The sequence below is a fragment of the Lupinus angustifolius genome, chromosome LG15 (genome assembly GCF_001865875.1).
Source record: "Lupinus angustifolius cultivar Tanjil chromosome LG15, LupAngTanjil_v1.0, whole genome shotgun sequence".
Classification (NCBI taxonomy): domain Eukaryota; kingdom Viridiplantae; phylum Streptophyta; class Magnoliopsida; order Fabales; family Fabaceae; genus Lupinus; species Lupinus angustifolius.
In genome coordinates this window covers 2706319-2723471 of record NC_032023.1, presented here as the reverse complement: position 1 = coordinate 2723471, position 17153 = coordinate 2706319, and the positions used below count along the sequence as shown (strand labels likewise).

At 33.4% G+C, this 17153-nt stretch overlaps 2 protein-coding genes across 7 annotated transcripts; one reads left to right on the top strand and one right to left on the bottom strand.

Moving 5' to 3' along the window:
- On the top strand, positions 5179–12155 carry LOC109328336 (protein MEI2-like 5). 6 transcript variants are annotated; one of them, XR_002105428.1, is made up of 15 exons: positions 5179–5332; positions 5428–5514; positions 7044–7088; positions 7172–7318; positions 7404–7873; positions 8260–8418; positions 8536–8652; positions 8744–8895; positions 9414–9505; positions 9613–10564; positions 10655–10739; positions 10844–10912; positions 11144–11323; positions 11569–11756; positions 11858–12155. XR_002105428.1 is itself a non-coding variant. In XM_019561753.1 (14 exons), exons 1-14 carry the CDS (start codon positions 5194–5196, stop codon positions 11695–11697), a joined length of 2823 nt encoding a protein of 940 aa, XP_019417298.1. In that variant the 5' UTR covers positions 5179–5193; the 3' UTR covers positions 11698–12155. The 6 variants fall into 6 exon arrangements, 5 of the variants coding, with proteins under 5 accessions (XP_019417298.1, XP_019417299.1, XP_019417301.1 ...); XM_019561753.1 differs by having other exon boundaries at positions 11569–12155; XM_019561754.1 differs by lacking the exon at positions 11858–12155 and having other exon boundaries at positions 11528–11644.
- LOC109327505 lies at positions 15236–16881 on the bottom strand. Its single transcript, XM_019560679.1, has 3 exons — positions 16848–16881; positions 15857–16530; positions 15236–15802 (listed from the first exon to the last, which is right to left on the bottom strand). The coding sequence occupies exons 2-3, from the start codon at positions 16522–16524 to the stop codon at positions 15484–15486; spliced, it is 987 nt and encodes a 328-aa protein (XP_019416224.1). The 5' UTR covers positions 16525–16530; positions 16848–16881; the 3' UTR covers positions 15236–15483.

Genomic DNA, 17153 nt, shown 5'->3' with positions numbered 1-17153 from the left:
ATGAAGACGTAAAGGACAAATCTATGAATTTCTTTTCTCCCTTAACTGAAGAAATAAGAAGACAAAAATACATATTTTAGATTCAACATAATAAGAATCAAACTTACATAGAAAATATGGATGAAAAAATAATAGTCAAATGCAAGAAATACATACAAAGATTGCAAGTTTGGTAAATCACCAACAACTCCACCTAACTTCAACTTTGACATTTCCTATATTATAATAAACAATTAACATAGATGTAAATGCAAGCAACAAGAGTAAATTAAAGAAAAATAAATAAGGTAAAATAAGATAATACCTTGTACTCAAAAATAGAAACCAAAAGCTAATAAATTGTTTGAAGAGAGAAACTAAAAGGAGAAGAAGAGTAAGAAAAATAAAATACTAAATAATAAATATATTATTATGTGTGAGGCTTTGTTTTTAAATCTGCAAAGATTCGCACTCACTAAAATAAACTTTTTTGAATATATGATTTTTAATATCGCTCATTAAAGCAAGTCTTGTTAAATGTGTAACTTTTAGCAAACAATGTTAAATAAATTCAAATAAACAACATTTGGTTAAAAAAATATTGTTAAATATCAGAATTCTTTAAAATTATTTAGTTGTCATATTATGTTCAACTATTGATAATGGAATGACAAATAACATAATTTACTTATCAAATATGAGTTTTTGTTGTATCAAATCACATACCTTAATATTCTATTTTAATAATATTGGTTTGGGATTAGAATATTTTTTTGAAGTATTAACCAATGAGAAAAAGATGTATGCACTGACAGTGTACAAGATTTATACACTGTCATTGTATCATCCACCATTATGTTTAATTATTGTTGACTTTTCAAAAAAAGTAATTCAAATGAAGGATGGATGATAGTATGCATGTGTATAAATCTTTATACTGTCAGTGTACAGATTTTACACTCTTAACCAATTATATTTTTCGTGTATGTATGACAAGTTGTATTATATATGAAAAACTAGCATATAAGTTTTTGTTAACAATTTGATTATTTTCGTATAATATTTACTCAAGTTATATCTTTCAAAATAAAATAAAATAATTTGATAAATACATGTTAAGTAATAACTAAAACAAGCATTTTTTAATGTATGACTTTTAACAACACTCCTTAAAGCAAACACTGTTAAATGTGTGACTTTTAACATCACTTATTGTTGTAAGTGTTGTTGATATGTCACCTTTAACAACGGTAATTTAAGCAAGCGTTGTTAAATAGATTCAAATTAATAACACTTGCTTAAAAATGTTGTTGAATATCTTAGGCAAGCATACAATAGCACTCCTTGAAGAAAGGTTGTTAAATTAAAGTTATATCCAATTATCAAATTTAACAATGCTTATTTAAAAGAACGCTATTAATTATCTTCCATATTATATTTAACAACATTATACTAGAAATTACTATTAAAAAATTGTTGTTAAATGCGAATTCTGAGTTAATATCCGATCATTAGTTTATTTATAAGATTCAAATGTAAAATATTATTTGTGCATGGAGAAAACTTGTCAATCCATCCTAGAAGACAAGAAGATATCATATTTTTCAACACTTACTCAATTTATTTTACACTCTTATCCAAATCTCTTAATTCCTTAAGAAAATGCAAAACTCTTAAAATTAGTATTAGAGCCAACAAGACACCACTTATCGGAGTTAGTGCACTAGGACACAATTTTACAACATGACATTGACCTCCAATGACGAGTCATGTCCTGCATGACTTCATGTCAGAAACATATCTTATTCAAATACAATTATGTAGTTATAGTTAATAGATACACCAAACACAATTATGCTTTGTGTCTTTATAACATTTTCTCAAGTTCATCTTTTTTTTATTTGTAAAAATTCATCATTGAGAAAGATCTAAATTTATATTTCTAAGACTTAAATCAAAGTGGAAGAAATTCAAGGGAAGTGGAACTTGACACAAAATTATTAATCGTAAATCTTTTTCCAGGGTTTTCTTTAAAAAAATTCATACTATATATATTCATATTCAAACATAATTTGGATATAATTTAATTGTAAGGTCACACGTCATTACTTGCTTTCAACAAAGATCCAAATATAATGATTGTATTCTATTACAATATTAATTGAAAAACTCACTCAACATCTTACTCAAATGTAATACTCGGTGCATTCATCAATAATGTTATTACCGTAACTTGCAACAATTCTGAATAACATGAAATAATCATTACTAGCTGAGTCACAACCAGATTGCTCACTTTAAGACGTTTTGTCGTACTACTAAAATTGTGCAAGCAGATTATCAATCATGTCATCCCCAGGATAAAATAGTTCAGTTCTCTATTATACGATATTTTACTGCACTATAAGAATCGCTCTCGAGTGCACCCACAGTTTAGCTACCAATGTCAATTCTCGAATTCCCATAGTATGACTAGCTATGTCAATTCTTTTCCCACAATACTGACTACTAGTGTCATTCTCAAAATTCACACTTTGGTTGTATGTGCCAATTCTCAAATGCAACGTAAAGAAATGGGAAGAAAATTGTCGGAAATACGTCAACAAGATTTTATAGGGGAAAGAAGAAAGTCAATGAAGATTACTTGACTGATGCGAATTACAATAAGGAGAGGAGGCCTCTATTTATAGCCTGAGGCCTCCAACGGCTCCTTCATCCGATGATCACTGTGGGTGGTAAATCCCACGATCCAACGTTGGAAATATCCCACCCAATGGCTCTATCATAATGGTCGAGATCTTCTCCTCCAATGGCTCTATCACCCAAAACGTGTTGCATGTGTGTGTTGACTTGGTCAACACACCGTCCAAGCCCAAAAGGCCCCAAAAAATAATGTTGGGCTCAAGCCTGACCCGAACCCGAACACGAGTTGAGCTAGCCGGACGGAGGTAGCAGAGGAGGTGGTGGTAGTATGTGCGTGCGTGTATGAAGCGGTTTTGTTTGTTTGAGTCATTACCCACTCACAAAACACATCCTTGGAGCACACCCCAATATTGCAACTTAAAGCTTATAAAGTTTTTCAACTTCCCTCCTCTAAGTAGGACTAGTAAGTTTTTTACTTCACAAACTCAAAAGTTCGTATAAATAGTCACATTGATGTGCATTAATAAAAACCACTTCAAAATATTATTATTTCAACAAATTCCAACAAATAATATTTCATTTATAATTCTAGTACACGTACTTACGAACACATGTATATTAACATAGTATCAAGTGAATGAACGCCAACCATCATACCAAAAAATCACCCACATAAACTAACACACTTTTTATCACACATCCAGCCATATAAAAGAAGTTAATGACAAATGGACAAGTCTTAGTCCTTACGGCCACATAAATAATATACTTAATTACATTAATATTCTCTTATTTTTAGTGAAATTACATAATTTACCTTTCATTTTTTACACTTATACAAACCTCTTATAGTTTTTATACTTTTATTATACTGACTACCCCGCATGATAAATAAGTGTAATATTTTAAACAAAAAATGTGATAAATGCAATTAAGTTAAACAAAACATGGTATATTGTGAGGAGAAATCCAAATAATATACAAATCAATGTATCTTTATTATTTTTTGTTATAAAATGCATCAACAATTCTAAAGAAATATTGTTTAAATCGCTCTTATACTATATTGTAATGAACCAAAAATAATAAATAGGCATCGACACATATATTATTTGGACTTGTCTCCACAATATACCATATTTTGTTTAACTTAATTGCATTTATCACATTTTTTTTAAAAAGATTACACTTATTTCTCATGCAGAGATAGTCAGTATAATGAAAGTATAAAAATTAGGAGGGTTTAGGGTTTATGTAGGTGTAGAAAAGTGAGAGATGATTTGTGTAATTTCGGTAAAACTTAGGGAGTGTCGATGTAATATACTCTAAATAATATTCGACTAAGTCTATTTCAGTCCGACTTATGTATGTATGACTACCTTTGACATATTATTAAGCCTATATGCATTAGCATTTATCTTCATACTTGATATCGAAGACACCAATCTAATCAGTGTCACAAAATCAAAGTAACTACTGCTGGAGGGCCCACTAAAAATTGCTCTAAACTTCGACTAGGCATAAATGATCAAAATTGCTCCAAATGACCTAAATTGGCTCAAGGAAAAGAGTACGACTCAATAACTTCACCTATAAGACACAAAACCTAATGAGTAAAACATGGCAAAGAAGTGTATATAGGCTTGCAAATAGTAAGCAAAGATAGACAATAGAATAAGATCATGCGATCGAAATACAATAATGATGAAGATGGATAAGTCTTGGTGATTGACAAAGATATTAATGAAAGATTGAAAAACTATTTTTACATAAATTTCAATGATGAATTTGATTCCTTGTTTTCTAATAGAGTAAACATAAAAGATGAGGATCTAGATTGTGACATCTATCATAGAATCCAAGATGAGAGTGATAAAATGATTGAACTGGATAATATATCTATTGATGTCTGAAAGTTCTAGGAGAATAAGGTATAAGTTGACTCACAATTTTGTTTGATAATTTTAAAAGGTCTAATGTCATACAAGTGGATAAAAACATTTTAATCTTTATTTATAAAATCAATGACGATATACACTTTTATAAACTATATGAGATTAATCTCATAAGTCATGCCATAAAGATTAAATAGAAGAAGAGATAAGTGAGGGGAGATTGAGATAAAGATATATATAAGTGAAAATCAAGTTAGTGTTATGATGGGGAAGTGGACCATAAAAACAATATATAGTTACTATTGACAAAGAGATATTGAATGATCTAAAGAGAATTGTACATAATTTTCATTAATTTGTGGAAGACTTACAATAAAATGCCTAAAAAAATATCCAAATAGTGTAATATTTATGTATAAAAATGTATACATAATCATTGTATCATACACCATTTATTTAGATCAATTTCTTTAAAGAAACAATAAGAATTAAATATGAATAATGATGAATAATATAACAACAATTTATAAAACTATTCATTTTTTTCTCATTTTGAAACTCTCTACATCCAAACAATTAAAAAATATATTATGCAATGAAGATTAGGATAAAAATACATAAAAATCAAGTTGTTTATGTAGGTATTGGAACTAAAAAAAGCTTTAAATAAAGTTCAATGATTGAAGCCAAATTTGTCTCTCTTTGTCAATCATTCTCTACTACTTTTCACTTCTCTGGGACCAATCATCATCTTCATCACGTTCTTGCTCTTCCACACTTCTCTAAAGATTCCCCATTTTCTCAAAACACTGCATGTAACAACACACCCTCCTTTTTCTTTTCTTTTCACTCTTTTACATTATAACAAAGACCTTTCTCTTCAATTTGTTGCATACCCATTTCGTTTTAGGTGCCCAAGGACCACTTTTTTGCGTCAAAGGACCCTCTCTCTTACCTTCAATTTTAGGGTTTTTTTACTTTATTTACCCTTATTTAGGTAATTCATGGGTTTTTTTTGTTAACTATTTCTGTATTTTCCAATGCTAAATTTTGAGACTTTTGATCATTTTGTTTTCTGGGGTTGATTGATTTAATTGATCAATGAAGTTTTTAGTTGAGTTTGCTTTCATTATTTTTTAATATTTTAAGTGCAATGGTTATGGTTACTCTAAAGTCTGATGTCACTGAAAATGCTTGAATTTATGCTTTTGGTTTTGAGTGTAATGAGAAATTGGGTTGGTTTTGTAGTTTCCATCACTTGCTTTATTGTTAAGGAAACCGTTTATGTTTTAAGAAATTTTTTTTTGAAAATAAGAATTATATGGTATTATGGTAACTTGATTTATGGATTTAAGGCATGGGTGCACATATGCTATCATCACAGTCTGCAGACACTAGATTTTTTGGGTTTGATTTCTTTTGCCAAAATCGTTTTCTTTGTTCTTTGCTGAGTGGATTATATTGAAGCAACATCTTGTTTGACCGCTAAGAAATTGTGCGAAAATGGTGTCGTTTTCTCTGTTTTGTTTGTGGACTATCTATATGGAGACATTAGTTTTATCATGATGCCCTTTGATTGACTTTATTTATAGACTGACTGGCTTTTGCTCAAGGGTTTTGATCTATAGACCATTGATTTAGTTGAATTTGATTTTCACTTATTTCTCTTCCTTGCAGCAGCACTGTTTGCCGTCTCATGCATCTTGCTTTGAATTTTTTCTTCAAATTATGGGTTTAAACTTTAAATTCTACTGCAACTAGAACATGCAATCACCAAATGATTTCCTTTGTTACTCCAAAACTCATTCGAGTCAGTCATATTGTGGGAATTAGATTATTAGCATGAAATGGGTCAAGGGTCTTCTTGGAAATGGAGGAGTGAGAGCTAATGGGAACTGAGAAGGGACCCCCTTCGTATTCTCGAGGAGATAATGACCCATAATAGAGTGATGCCTATCTTGCTGTCACAGCTAGGGTTCATGAATCTGAGATCTTGATAACATTGGTCCTACATATTTAAAGTTAAATTTATGTCCAACTTAACTTTTCATCCCAAAACCTTAGCTTCCCATTCTCCAGCTGCTTCTGAACTTAGGTGGGAGCTGGGAACATTGTGTGGTTGTGTGTATATTAGATCCCCATTTTTGGAGTCGACAAACACAAATTTTTACCTATTATTGTTTTCAGGGAACCTTGCAGGCAATGGTGGGATTAGGGTGGGGAGGGAGTTGGTCTGTTTAGAACAACACACATCTGCATTGGTTCCTCTTATTGGTTCAAAGGGAAAAGAAATATATAACAAATGGAATTCTCCCTCTACCAATATAATTTGTTATTGCAGATTTCTCCAAAATCTTTTACTATTATTGTTGATGTAGATGCCGAATTTTCTTAATAATTCCCATTTCTGGTGTAACTAGTAATCGTTCTAAGTTTTATGATTGACTTACCTCTTGCAAGGGTGTATTATTTATCTGCTTAAAGTAAAAAAATTGCTCAATATAACATTTTTTGTGAAGCAGGCAGAGAACGGAGATACAATGAAGAAGTCTTTGGATCCTTCATCTTTGGGTAACTCTCCTAATTCTTTTTTGTTTTGGTTATCATAACGAGTTACCATGTTGAATTAACTATAATCTTTTTATTGGTAATAGGCTCTTCTAAGATTCGATCTATAATAAATATGCCTACAGAAGCTGGACGGGCTGCATGGGATGTTTTATCTGGATCTGATTCCTACCATACCTCATCTGATGCTAGCCTCTTTTCTAGCTCGTTACCTGTTCTTCCACATGGGAAATGTATGTGATTGCTATTTCTTCACTGCTCTGTCATTTCTTTACTATTTTTAATGAAATCTCTTGACCTGGTTTTGCTAACCCGCAGTGAACTTGAATGGCACCGAAAACAGTTATCAATCAGTTGATGACATCTCATCTGGCTTTAAAAAGCTCCATGAAGATGTTGAGGACAATGATTCACCTGAAGATGTTGATAGTCATGCAATTGGAACCATGCTTCCTGATGATGAGGTGGAACTTTTAGCTGGTATAATGGATGATTTTGACCTAAGTGGTTTGCCTTGTTCCCTTGAGGATTTGGAAGAGTATGATCTTTTTGGTAGTGGTGGAGGCATGGAGCTAGAAACTGATCCACAGGATAGTCTCAGTGTGGGTATGTCTAAGTTAAGCTTCTCTGATAGCACTGCTGGCACTGGTTTGCCCCTTTATTCTTTTCCTAATGGTGTGGGAGCTGTTGCTGGAGAACATCCGTTGGGAGAGCATCCTTCCCGAACATTGTTTATTCGAAATATTAACAGTAATGTGGAGGATTCTGAGCTGAAAGCTCTTTTTGAGGTAAGATTAAGTTAGAGTGATCTGAATCTAGAAGTTAGCATATGCTTTTATCTTGATATGGTGCCTATAATTCTTCATTGCATCTACTCTGATCCATGTTAGCATATATTTGTTGAGAAGAAACAAAATTGAAACATGGTAAAATGGTTTAGAATTTAGACATACTTGCGATAGAACTGAAATCTGATTAGAGTTTATGCCTTTATGGTAGTATCTTTCAGAATGGATTTTGTTTCTGCCACTCTGATACCTTCTCATGGAGTGGTTGTGAAATAACATTTGACACCGATGGAAATTAGAATGCTAATTAACTGACATTAATATTCTTTACATTTTGTAAATAACATTTTTCTAATTAATAATTTTTTTCCCTATGTTCTTTTCAGCAATATGGCCATATTAGAACCCTCTATACTGCCTGTAAACATCGGGGGTTTGTAATGATATCATATTATGACATCCGTGCTGCTCGAACAGCCATGCGTGCATTACAGAACAAACCTCTCCGGCGCAGGAAACTTGACATTCACTTCTCAATACCAAAGGTTTTTTACCAACTTAAAAGTCATTGTGGTTTATTCTTCTATTTATTAACTTATTCTTTTATTAATTGAATGCCCGGTATTCTTATCCTTTTGCATTTCTTTTCCTGTGCATCCCAGGACAATCCATCAGACAAGGATATCAACCAAGGGACCTTGGTGGTTTTCAATTTGGATCCTTCTGTTTCAAATGAAGATCTCCGTCAAATATTTGGGGCTTATGGAGAGGTCAAAGAGGTGATAATTTAATCCATTTTAAAAAAAATTCATTGTTGTCATATATTGTTTTTGACTTAAGATTAATGGTTAATGTCTGATATCTCTGCAGATAAGGGAAACTCCTCACAAGAGGCATCATAAGTTTATTGAATTTTATGATGTCAGAGCTGCAGAAGCAGCACTTAAGTCGTTGAATAGGAGTGACATAGCTGGTAAACGCATAAAGCTGGAACCTAGTCGTCCTGGAGGAGCTCGTCGAACGTGCGTATATTAATAATTTGACAATCTGTATCTTTTTGATATTCTGTTTATCTTTGAGATGAGAATCGTTGTTCTGCATTGTGTAAATATAAGAAGAAACTGATGAGTCATTGATATGAACTGATATTATTACTAGAAAATAGTAGGGCTGGGGAGGGTGGATTAGATGCAACAGCCTTACCCTCTCTAGGAAAGAGGTTGTAACCCATGACCCCTGGATCACAAGGCAAACAACCTTACTGTGGCGCCAAGGCTCATCCTTTAAATTCTGTCTAAATTATTTGGAATTATTATTAGCATCATTTCAGTAGAATGAGTTTTACCAAATACTCCTAGTCCGTAAAAAATTGTTATGCGAGAGTAGAAAAACTCTTCCAAATTATTACTCAGCGTAAGAATATTCTTATCACAAACTATTGCATGTGTAACTTCCATATGCCTCCCAGGCTCCCACTTCTGTTTACTGGTACCATTGTTTGATGTGAAATATTTAATTGATAATACCTTTCACCTTGCAGTTTGATGCTCCAACTTAATCAAGAGCTTGATCAAGATGAATATCGGAGTTTCCTATATCAAGTGGGTTCTCCTATGGCAAACTCTCCACCAAGTAGGTTTTTTTAGTAGCATATTTATTAGTTCCTGACTTTATAATCGTTTTCCCCTTGCATTTGTTTTCTTGCTAAAGGAATTAATTTAATAAAAACTTCGAAACAGGTAATTGGTTGCAGTTTAGCAGTCCTGTCGAGCAGAATTCAATACAAACTATGAATCATTCTCCTGGTTCAAGGATCATAAGCCCAACAACAGGCAATCATTTACCAGGATTAGCTTCAATTTTGCAACCTCAGGTATCAAACAATGTGAAGGGTGCAGCTATTGGCAAGGACTTGAGAACTAGTAGTCATGGAGAGAGCATATTTACGAGTATGAATTCAACACATGGTGCTTCTTTTCAGTCGCATTCACTTCCAGAGCCAAAGTTCAGACAACATTTTGGACCATTATCCTCTTTTGGTCAATCAACATCAAATGGATCGTCAATTGAAACCTTGTCTGGGCCACAGTTTCTATGGGGAAGTCCAACACTCTACTCCGAGCATAACAAGCCTTCAGCTTGGCCAAGACCATCTGTGGGGCATCCATTTACATCGAATGGAAAGAGCCATGCCTTCCCATACTCAAGTCGGAATAATTCCTTTCTTGGTTCATCCCAGCATCTTAACCATCATCATGTTGGCTCTGCTCCATCAGGTTTGCCTTTTGAGAGACACTTTGGTTTCCATCCCGAGTCACCTGAAACTTCCTTCATGAATAATGTTGGTTATGGAGGCATGAGTCTGGGTCACAATGATGGAAATTACATGGTTAATGTGGCTGGGTCTGTTAACGCTGGCATTAATATACCAAGAAATATGCCTGATAATGGTTCACCGAACTTCAGGATGAGATCTTCTCCTAGGCTTAACCCTGTGTTTTTGGGTAGTGGTCCTTACCCAGGACTACTGCCTACCACTATGGATAATTTGACTGACCGTGCTCGTAGTAGACGGATAGAGAACAATGGAAGCCAATTTGATAGCAAGAAGCAATTTCAGCTTGACTTGGACAAGATTAAAAATGGTGAAGATACAAGGACCACGTTAATGATAAAGAATATCCCTAATAAGTATGATGAACTCTAAGAATACTGTTTATTGACCTTAATTTTTTCAGTGGATGCTTGGATATGATACATTATTTGTTTGATAACCTGCAGATACACCTCAAAAATGTTATTAGCTGCCATTGATGAAAATCACAAGGGTACCTATGATTTTCTATATCTGCCAATTGACTTCAAGGTACTATTTTTTGTTATAATGGGTTGTTTATTTTTTCCCTTGAGTTGCCTTTTTATACCTGACTTGCAAAATTGTGAAGCTGATTTTTTTCCTTCTAATTGCAGAACAAATGCAACGTGGGTTATGCATTTATCAACATGCTTTCACCTTTGCTTATTGTTCCATTCTATGAGGTTTTTATGCGAATTTTTTACCTCAACTATTTTTGTTGCATATTTCTATCATTTCCTCACCCAAGATTGTTGTTTGGGTCATGTTTTCTGACCTTTTCTTTGTCATTATTATAATTTATTTAGCAGTTAATGATATATTGTTATTTATTAAAGAAAGGATAATCGGAAAAGCCAAATGATTTTCCTTCCCCAATTTCAATGAAAAATTCACTTATGTTTCTAATTATGCAGACATTCAGTGGGAAGAGATGGGAGAAATTTAACAGTGAAAAAGTTGCTTCTTTGGCATATGCTCGAATACAAGGAATGACTGCCCTTGTGAGCCACTTCCAAAATTCAAGTTTGATGAATGAAGATAAGCGCTGCCGCCCTATTCTCTTCCACGCAGAGGGTCCTGAAGCTGGTGATCAGGTAATACTATACATACTGTATCTCATGGTTGAGCAATGCTGGAAAAATACAAACTGCTGTATTTAGTGTGATTTCCTTCACAGGAAATTGATATTCCGAACTAGTAGCTTTTTATTATTTTTCTTTTTTCGGTTGCATTTGTTGTCTCCTGAAGTGTAATCATGACTTAGGTTATTAATTATTCATTTTCATCTTTTCTTATAGTAATGGCTTAACTAACTGAGTATTCTCATACCTCCTTGTAGATCATTCAAGAGCATCTTCCCTCCAACAATCTAAATGTTCATGCACATAGGCCAAGTGAGTTACATTCAAGTGATTTTCCGGGCACAACTCCGAATGATGGCCTTCCTATGAGCTTGGAGACATATTAACATTAAATAAGGTGCAGAGTTGCATGGAACAAATCTGGTTGTTGCTGTTTGTGAACTTTTGCATGTATGTCTTGGTTAATATCTAAGGTGCTGCATATATTTAGGATGTAGATTTTGCCACAAAGCTTCAGAAGTTGGAGCATTTTGGTGCACAGTTACCTGATTTGATTATGTGTATTCAAAGTGGTAGCAAAGGCTGAAAGGGTTGAGCAAAGTTTCCTTCCAGGGTCTCCACTTTTGCTCATTTGTTATTAAGTAATTTTGTTGTATTTATTATATTTTTTGTTGTGAAAATGTTTACATGGGTAGTTTAGTTAGGTTTGAGATTAGAGTTTGTAAGTTATCATGGGGAACAAAGTTGCTGCAAAGGGAGAAATAAAAACACTTCTTCCTATTTTGCTCTTTTGTATATCAAATGCTTATTTAAATATGGTGTACAAAGTTGATCTGATTGATAATTGAGTTCATTTTATGTTTATTTTCTTACAACTATATAGAATGGTACTGGCTTGTTGATAAGTGGTTTCCTATGTTGTTTTGCAAAATCAAAATAAGTCATTACAATCACAAACATAATCATGTATAGATTTCTTCAAAAGTTCTGGTGGCCTAGTTAGAGCATAACAACAGTTCAAAATGTATATGACCTTTTACTTTTTTGGTATAACTAAAGGTATCTACTCATTTTATGGGTAAGAAACTAATCTCTTTTTAAGGTTCATGATTGTTTTTCCCAATAAGCATTACTCATAGAAATCGATCATTTGACAATGTAATATTTTGAGATCCTCCAGTAAGGACTTTCTAGAAATATGTTTACCAAAATGTAAAACCCAATTTATTTCATAATAGGATCTCTGGGAAAAGATTTCTGTCTAAGTATATACAAGGAAATATACTTCATTGACTTTAAAGAAAATGCCACTTTAGATCAAATCATATTCATGCATTCTTTAAATCTAGTTTTTTTTACAAACAAACTTCTGTTCAATTCCAATTTTACTTCATTGTTGAATCTCAGGGTATAGTTTTGAGATCAATCAGCTATTGAAAGAAAAAGAGGGGCTTTCTTGTCTTTTTAAGTGGTTAATCTAGTACTAATGAGATTTTGGTTGCTTGTACTAAAAGATACAACATTTATTCTTTAATGTAGATACTCAAGTGGATGAGATGATTCTAAACAGTGATAAGAAAAAAATGTTCAAACACACAAGAGTTTTGCTCAAAGCCTCAAACTCTTGTTCCATCCATCCAAATCAAAGAACTTTGAGAACAAATTCACATTAAAAAATATGCGATGCACAAAAAGCAAGATATAGCCCACACGAAGAGGATGTGTTTGACACAATAGTAAGGTTGTTGCTTAGGGATCATGAGGTTATGAGTTCAAATCCTGGAAACAGTCTCTCCGCTTGTAGGGTAAAGTTGCATACATTTACCCTCCATATACTACAGTAAATGAGAGTCTCGCAAATTGGGCCACCATTTTTTATATGAAAAGGACATGTTCAAACCCTTTGCATCAAAGTCTTAGGAATCAACAACATAAGACACAAATATGGATATGAGAAGAGAAGATAAGTGAAGAGGAGCTGCAAGCAAATACCTTCGGATTTTTATAGGTAATTAGCATTTCAGCCTCAAAATATGAGCTCTGAAAGCAAAGGGAAAATGAAAGACACAAGCTTCTCAACATCATTTGGAAGCAACATGAACACAAACACCAATAACAAGGATAAAGCATTTGCTCAGTACAGTGCAGATGCTGGGATTGTAGCTGAGTTTGAGTATACTGCACATGATTGTTGTTCGGGTCGTGATTGATTCGGAGCCTGCAAGGTCAAGTGATCCTGCACCGTCACTTGCTGAGGCTCTTCAGGCCCAGAATCTAGCTGTCAGAGCTAGCTCAATGCTGCAATCTCTTCCTGGAGAAGATATATGTTTGTTGTGTGATAAAGTTGTTGAAGAAGTGCAGAAACTTACTGGATATGACAGGGTTATGGTTTATATGTTTTACAAAGATGATCATGGCGAGGTTGTATCTGAGATTATGAGGCCAATTGCTTCTTATCCATTTAACTACTCTACCTTAGATTCATATCCTATGAAAAGATACAGGTGACCCTGTCTTTTTTGTTGAAAACTTTAGTGTTTATCGTCATTTCCCTACAAATTTGATGTTAAGATAAAAATGGAGAATCAAAAGAGGCTTATATAACAGCAAACAAGAGGGTTGATGCAGGTGGGAATATGATCCATTGTTTCTGCTTCTTGCAGATTGTATCGGCCGATTCGGAGCAGCCCTCTGAAGGGCATAGGAAAAGCATTTCTGAATCTAAGGAGTTGGCTTATTTACTACAAGAGATGAAGAATTCTGAATCCTTTAAATGGTATATGATTCACACACAAACTTCTTAGAAAATCAGAAACAATGTCTTGACACTAGTAATGCATATCAAAAACAGATAATGGCAATTATTGCAGTATACATGAATTCAATTGTACCTTCCTTTCTTTACTTCTTCTTATTGATGTTTAACATATCATATGTATTAATATTTCAATTATACAGGTACAAGCATGCCTACATAAATGCATAACTGAATATATACATTCATACACATGCATACAATCATATCTACAAGATTTCAAGATTTCAAATGGCTGGATATAAATCAAGATTTCATCTGGCTTAAAGAAAATAGAGGCTGGCAATGAGTTTATCCATTTGAAGTTCAGGTATACAAACTAAGAATTTATTCTTGTCTAGACATTATTAGTAGCTGGTCAATTTGGTTGCTAATACTTATCCCATCTAGTGATGTGTGTATAACATAGGGCATGCTGAAGCAGCACAACAGGTTGTGTTTGCATTTTTTTATAGCATCAATTATTATGTAATCCATAAATAAAATAGTGACATTTATTGTGTTAAGAATGCATCTACTTGTCCATTAACAGCACTAGATGTTTTCATTTAATGCATTAACTGTTTTTCATCTTTCGGGGTGAGGGTTTGTTATAGTGTTTCACTTTTAGACCTGCTTGGCATCTTTAACAGACATGTCAACTTACCCAATTGCTTCTAGTTGAATTGTTTCTTCTTCTGTTTTAAATAATTGACAATAATCTTCTTTGTCAGATAATCATCACTTTTTTCTGAAGGTTCTTAGTAAGGACTTTTGTGCTAGTTTTCCTATGCTAATAGTTTTTAATGGACTAATGTGCTATAGAAATGATAATAGTATTTTCATGAAGAATGAGCCATTCTGGCCAAGGTATTCCTTCCACTATTTTGCAGGACATGTTTGAAGGAAGGGATTAATGGACTAAACAGGAGGTTAAAGTCAATAGTTACATAAGCATACATAAGTAAAATTCTCTGCATACTTCAAGTTTGGAATCTCCAAACTTAAATATACCAATTTAAAGTTGATAACTTTACGAGTCCATGATTATATCTCTAAAGATTCTCATTCTAACCTATTAATAATTCATAAAATCTAGATCAAAAGCACTAAGAGATACAGCAGAAGAAACATATAGAAAAACTACTTGCAGCTTTTATTATTCACATGAATGCATACTTTCATTATGATCAAAGAAATGCCCAAAACAAACTCATATTTCTTAGCATAGTAGCCTCCAAATCCAAATGCATTCCATCTCAATGAAAAAAACAGATAATCGAAATATATACGGAATAACAAGCCTAACTAGTTTGATAATGGTAACTATAAAAAAGGCATAATTTTTTCAAGAATGCTGTTCAACTATCATCTATATTTACTTGTCTTGATTCATGTGGTTGAATAAATCGGCTTGAACCATATTATTGTAGTCAGGTATCTGAAGTTCATCGACCAGTGGTGTCAAGGTATTGAAAGCTGCTCCTTGTTGTTGCACATTCTGATACCCCAAAAAGTCATCGTATAAAACAGACTCATGAGGTAGAGTACCAAAATCCATAAGCCCATCAATCAGACTATCCCAATCCACCTCATCAAGTTGATTTGTAGAAACTATGGCAGGATCACTGTGTATAGTAAGATCCGGGGGAACACCAACATGATTAGGAGAGCCGACTTGTGTAGCACAATCGAAGGGCGAACCAATTCCATTAGCAGAATCCATCATCCCAGTATTGTTTGCCATCAACTGCAAAGGATTTGGATCAAAGTGAAGCATCTGGGGTTGAGAATCCATATTATGCTTAAGCGGGGATGAGGCGATGTGGTTACTATCATCAAATGGCTCCAAAGGAGTAGGGATAAGATGGGTTTGAAAATTGTTCTGCATGAAATTGACTTCACTTGAGTTTAAGGCATCACTACTCGTTAGAGCCGAGTTGACTTTAAGTTGTTGCTGCAATCTCAACATGTTCATTCTTTCACCACAAGCTCTACCCTTAGCATCCAACACAGCAATGAAATTCCTAATCTGCTCATCTCCGAGATTATTAAAACATGGGTGGCTAGTTGGATACTTAATCTTGAGGATTTCCTTTCTCACTTTGGAAATATCAGCCTCAACCTTCTCTTTCTTATTGTTGAAATAGTCTTGGATGCCGAACATAATCGGAGGTTCCTCATTCTTTTCACTTTCGTACCTTCGAATGAGGGAGTGCTCCGTCTTAAGCTTTGCAGGCCATGTCACTGGTTGAGGATCACCACCATCCGTATCGTAAATTATCAAACAAGCTTCACCTTTACACAAATTAGAAAGTTCTTGCATTTTATTCAAAAGTACATCCTTTCTTTGCCTGAAAGTTGATTTACGGGGTGCATCATTCGCTATGTGTTTCAAGGTTAATCTTGATCGACCCATTGTTATCTATTACATTCATAATAAACTCAAATCAGGAAATAAAACAGAACATAGTGTCATAAAATTCATACATAATCAACCATACCCTAATTGCTGAAATTTAAAAAATAAAAATAACACTAATCAACTAATAGTTGCTGGGATACAATTAGGTTTATCAAAAAACAGTTTGGTATATTGTAAACAAAAATTGAACTTCAACAATTTCTTTTATCAGATAGGAACAAACAGAAGAAGATTGCTATTACATCACTACTCACAAACAGAAAATTGAATGAAAAGACAAAGAATTAGGATATAGAAGAAGAAGCACAAGAACTAACCAGAAAAAGAATAACAGAAACAAACAAGACTTTGCAAATTATGCTCCGAGGTTTAATGTGACGTTAAATATTAGGTTTATGTTTTTTAACAATAATTGGCTGGGTATTTACTTCACTACTTAATTGCGCTTTTTTTTATACATATGACCAAAGCTATTCTTTTATCTTTTACATAAAAAAAATTAATCTCTTTTAAACTACATTGTTGTCTATTTTGATAAATGTCAATCTCAATTTGGATGTAAGCGATTCCGGTTTAAACCGCAAAACAGATGGAACCGAATCGAACCAAACCTCAAAATGTGG

Coding starts and splice junctions, on each gene's coding strand:
- LOC109328336 (XM_019561753.1), top strand. CDS start 5,194: ATGATTGAAGCCAAATTTGTCTCTCTTTGTCAATCATTCTCTACTACT. Junction 10,740..10,843: donor ATCTGCCAATTGACTTCAAG/GTACTATTTTTT, acceptor TTCTAATTGCAG/AACAAATGCAACGTGGGTTA. Junction 11,324..11,568: donor GTCCTGAAGCTGGTGATCAG/GTAATACTATAC, acceptor ACCTCCTTGTAG/ATCATTCAAGAGCATCTTCC.
- LOC109327505 (XM_019560679.1), bottom strand. CDS start 16,524: ATGGGTCGATCAAGATTAACCTTGAAACACATAGCGAATGATGCACCC. Junction 15,803..15,856: donor TTTGATCCAAATCCTTTGCA/GTTGATGGCAAA, acceptor AATTGGTTCGCC/CTTCGATTGTGCTACACAAG.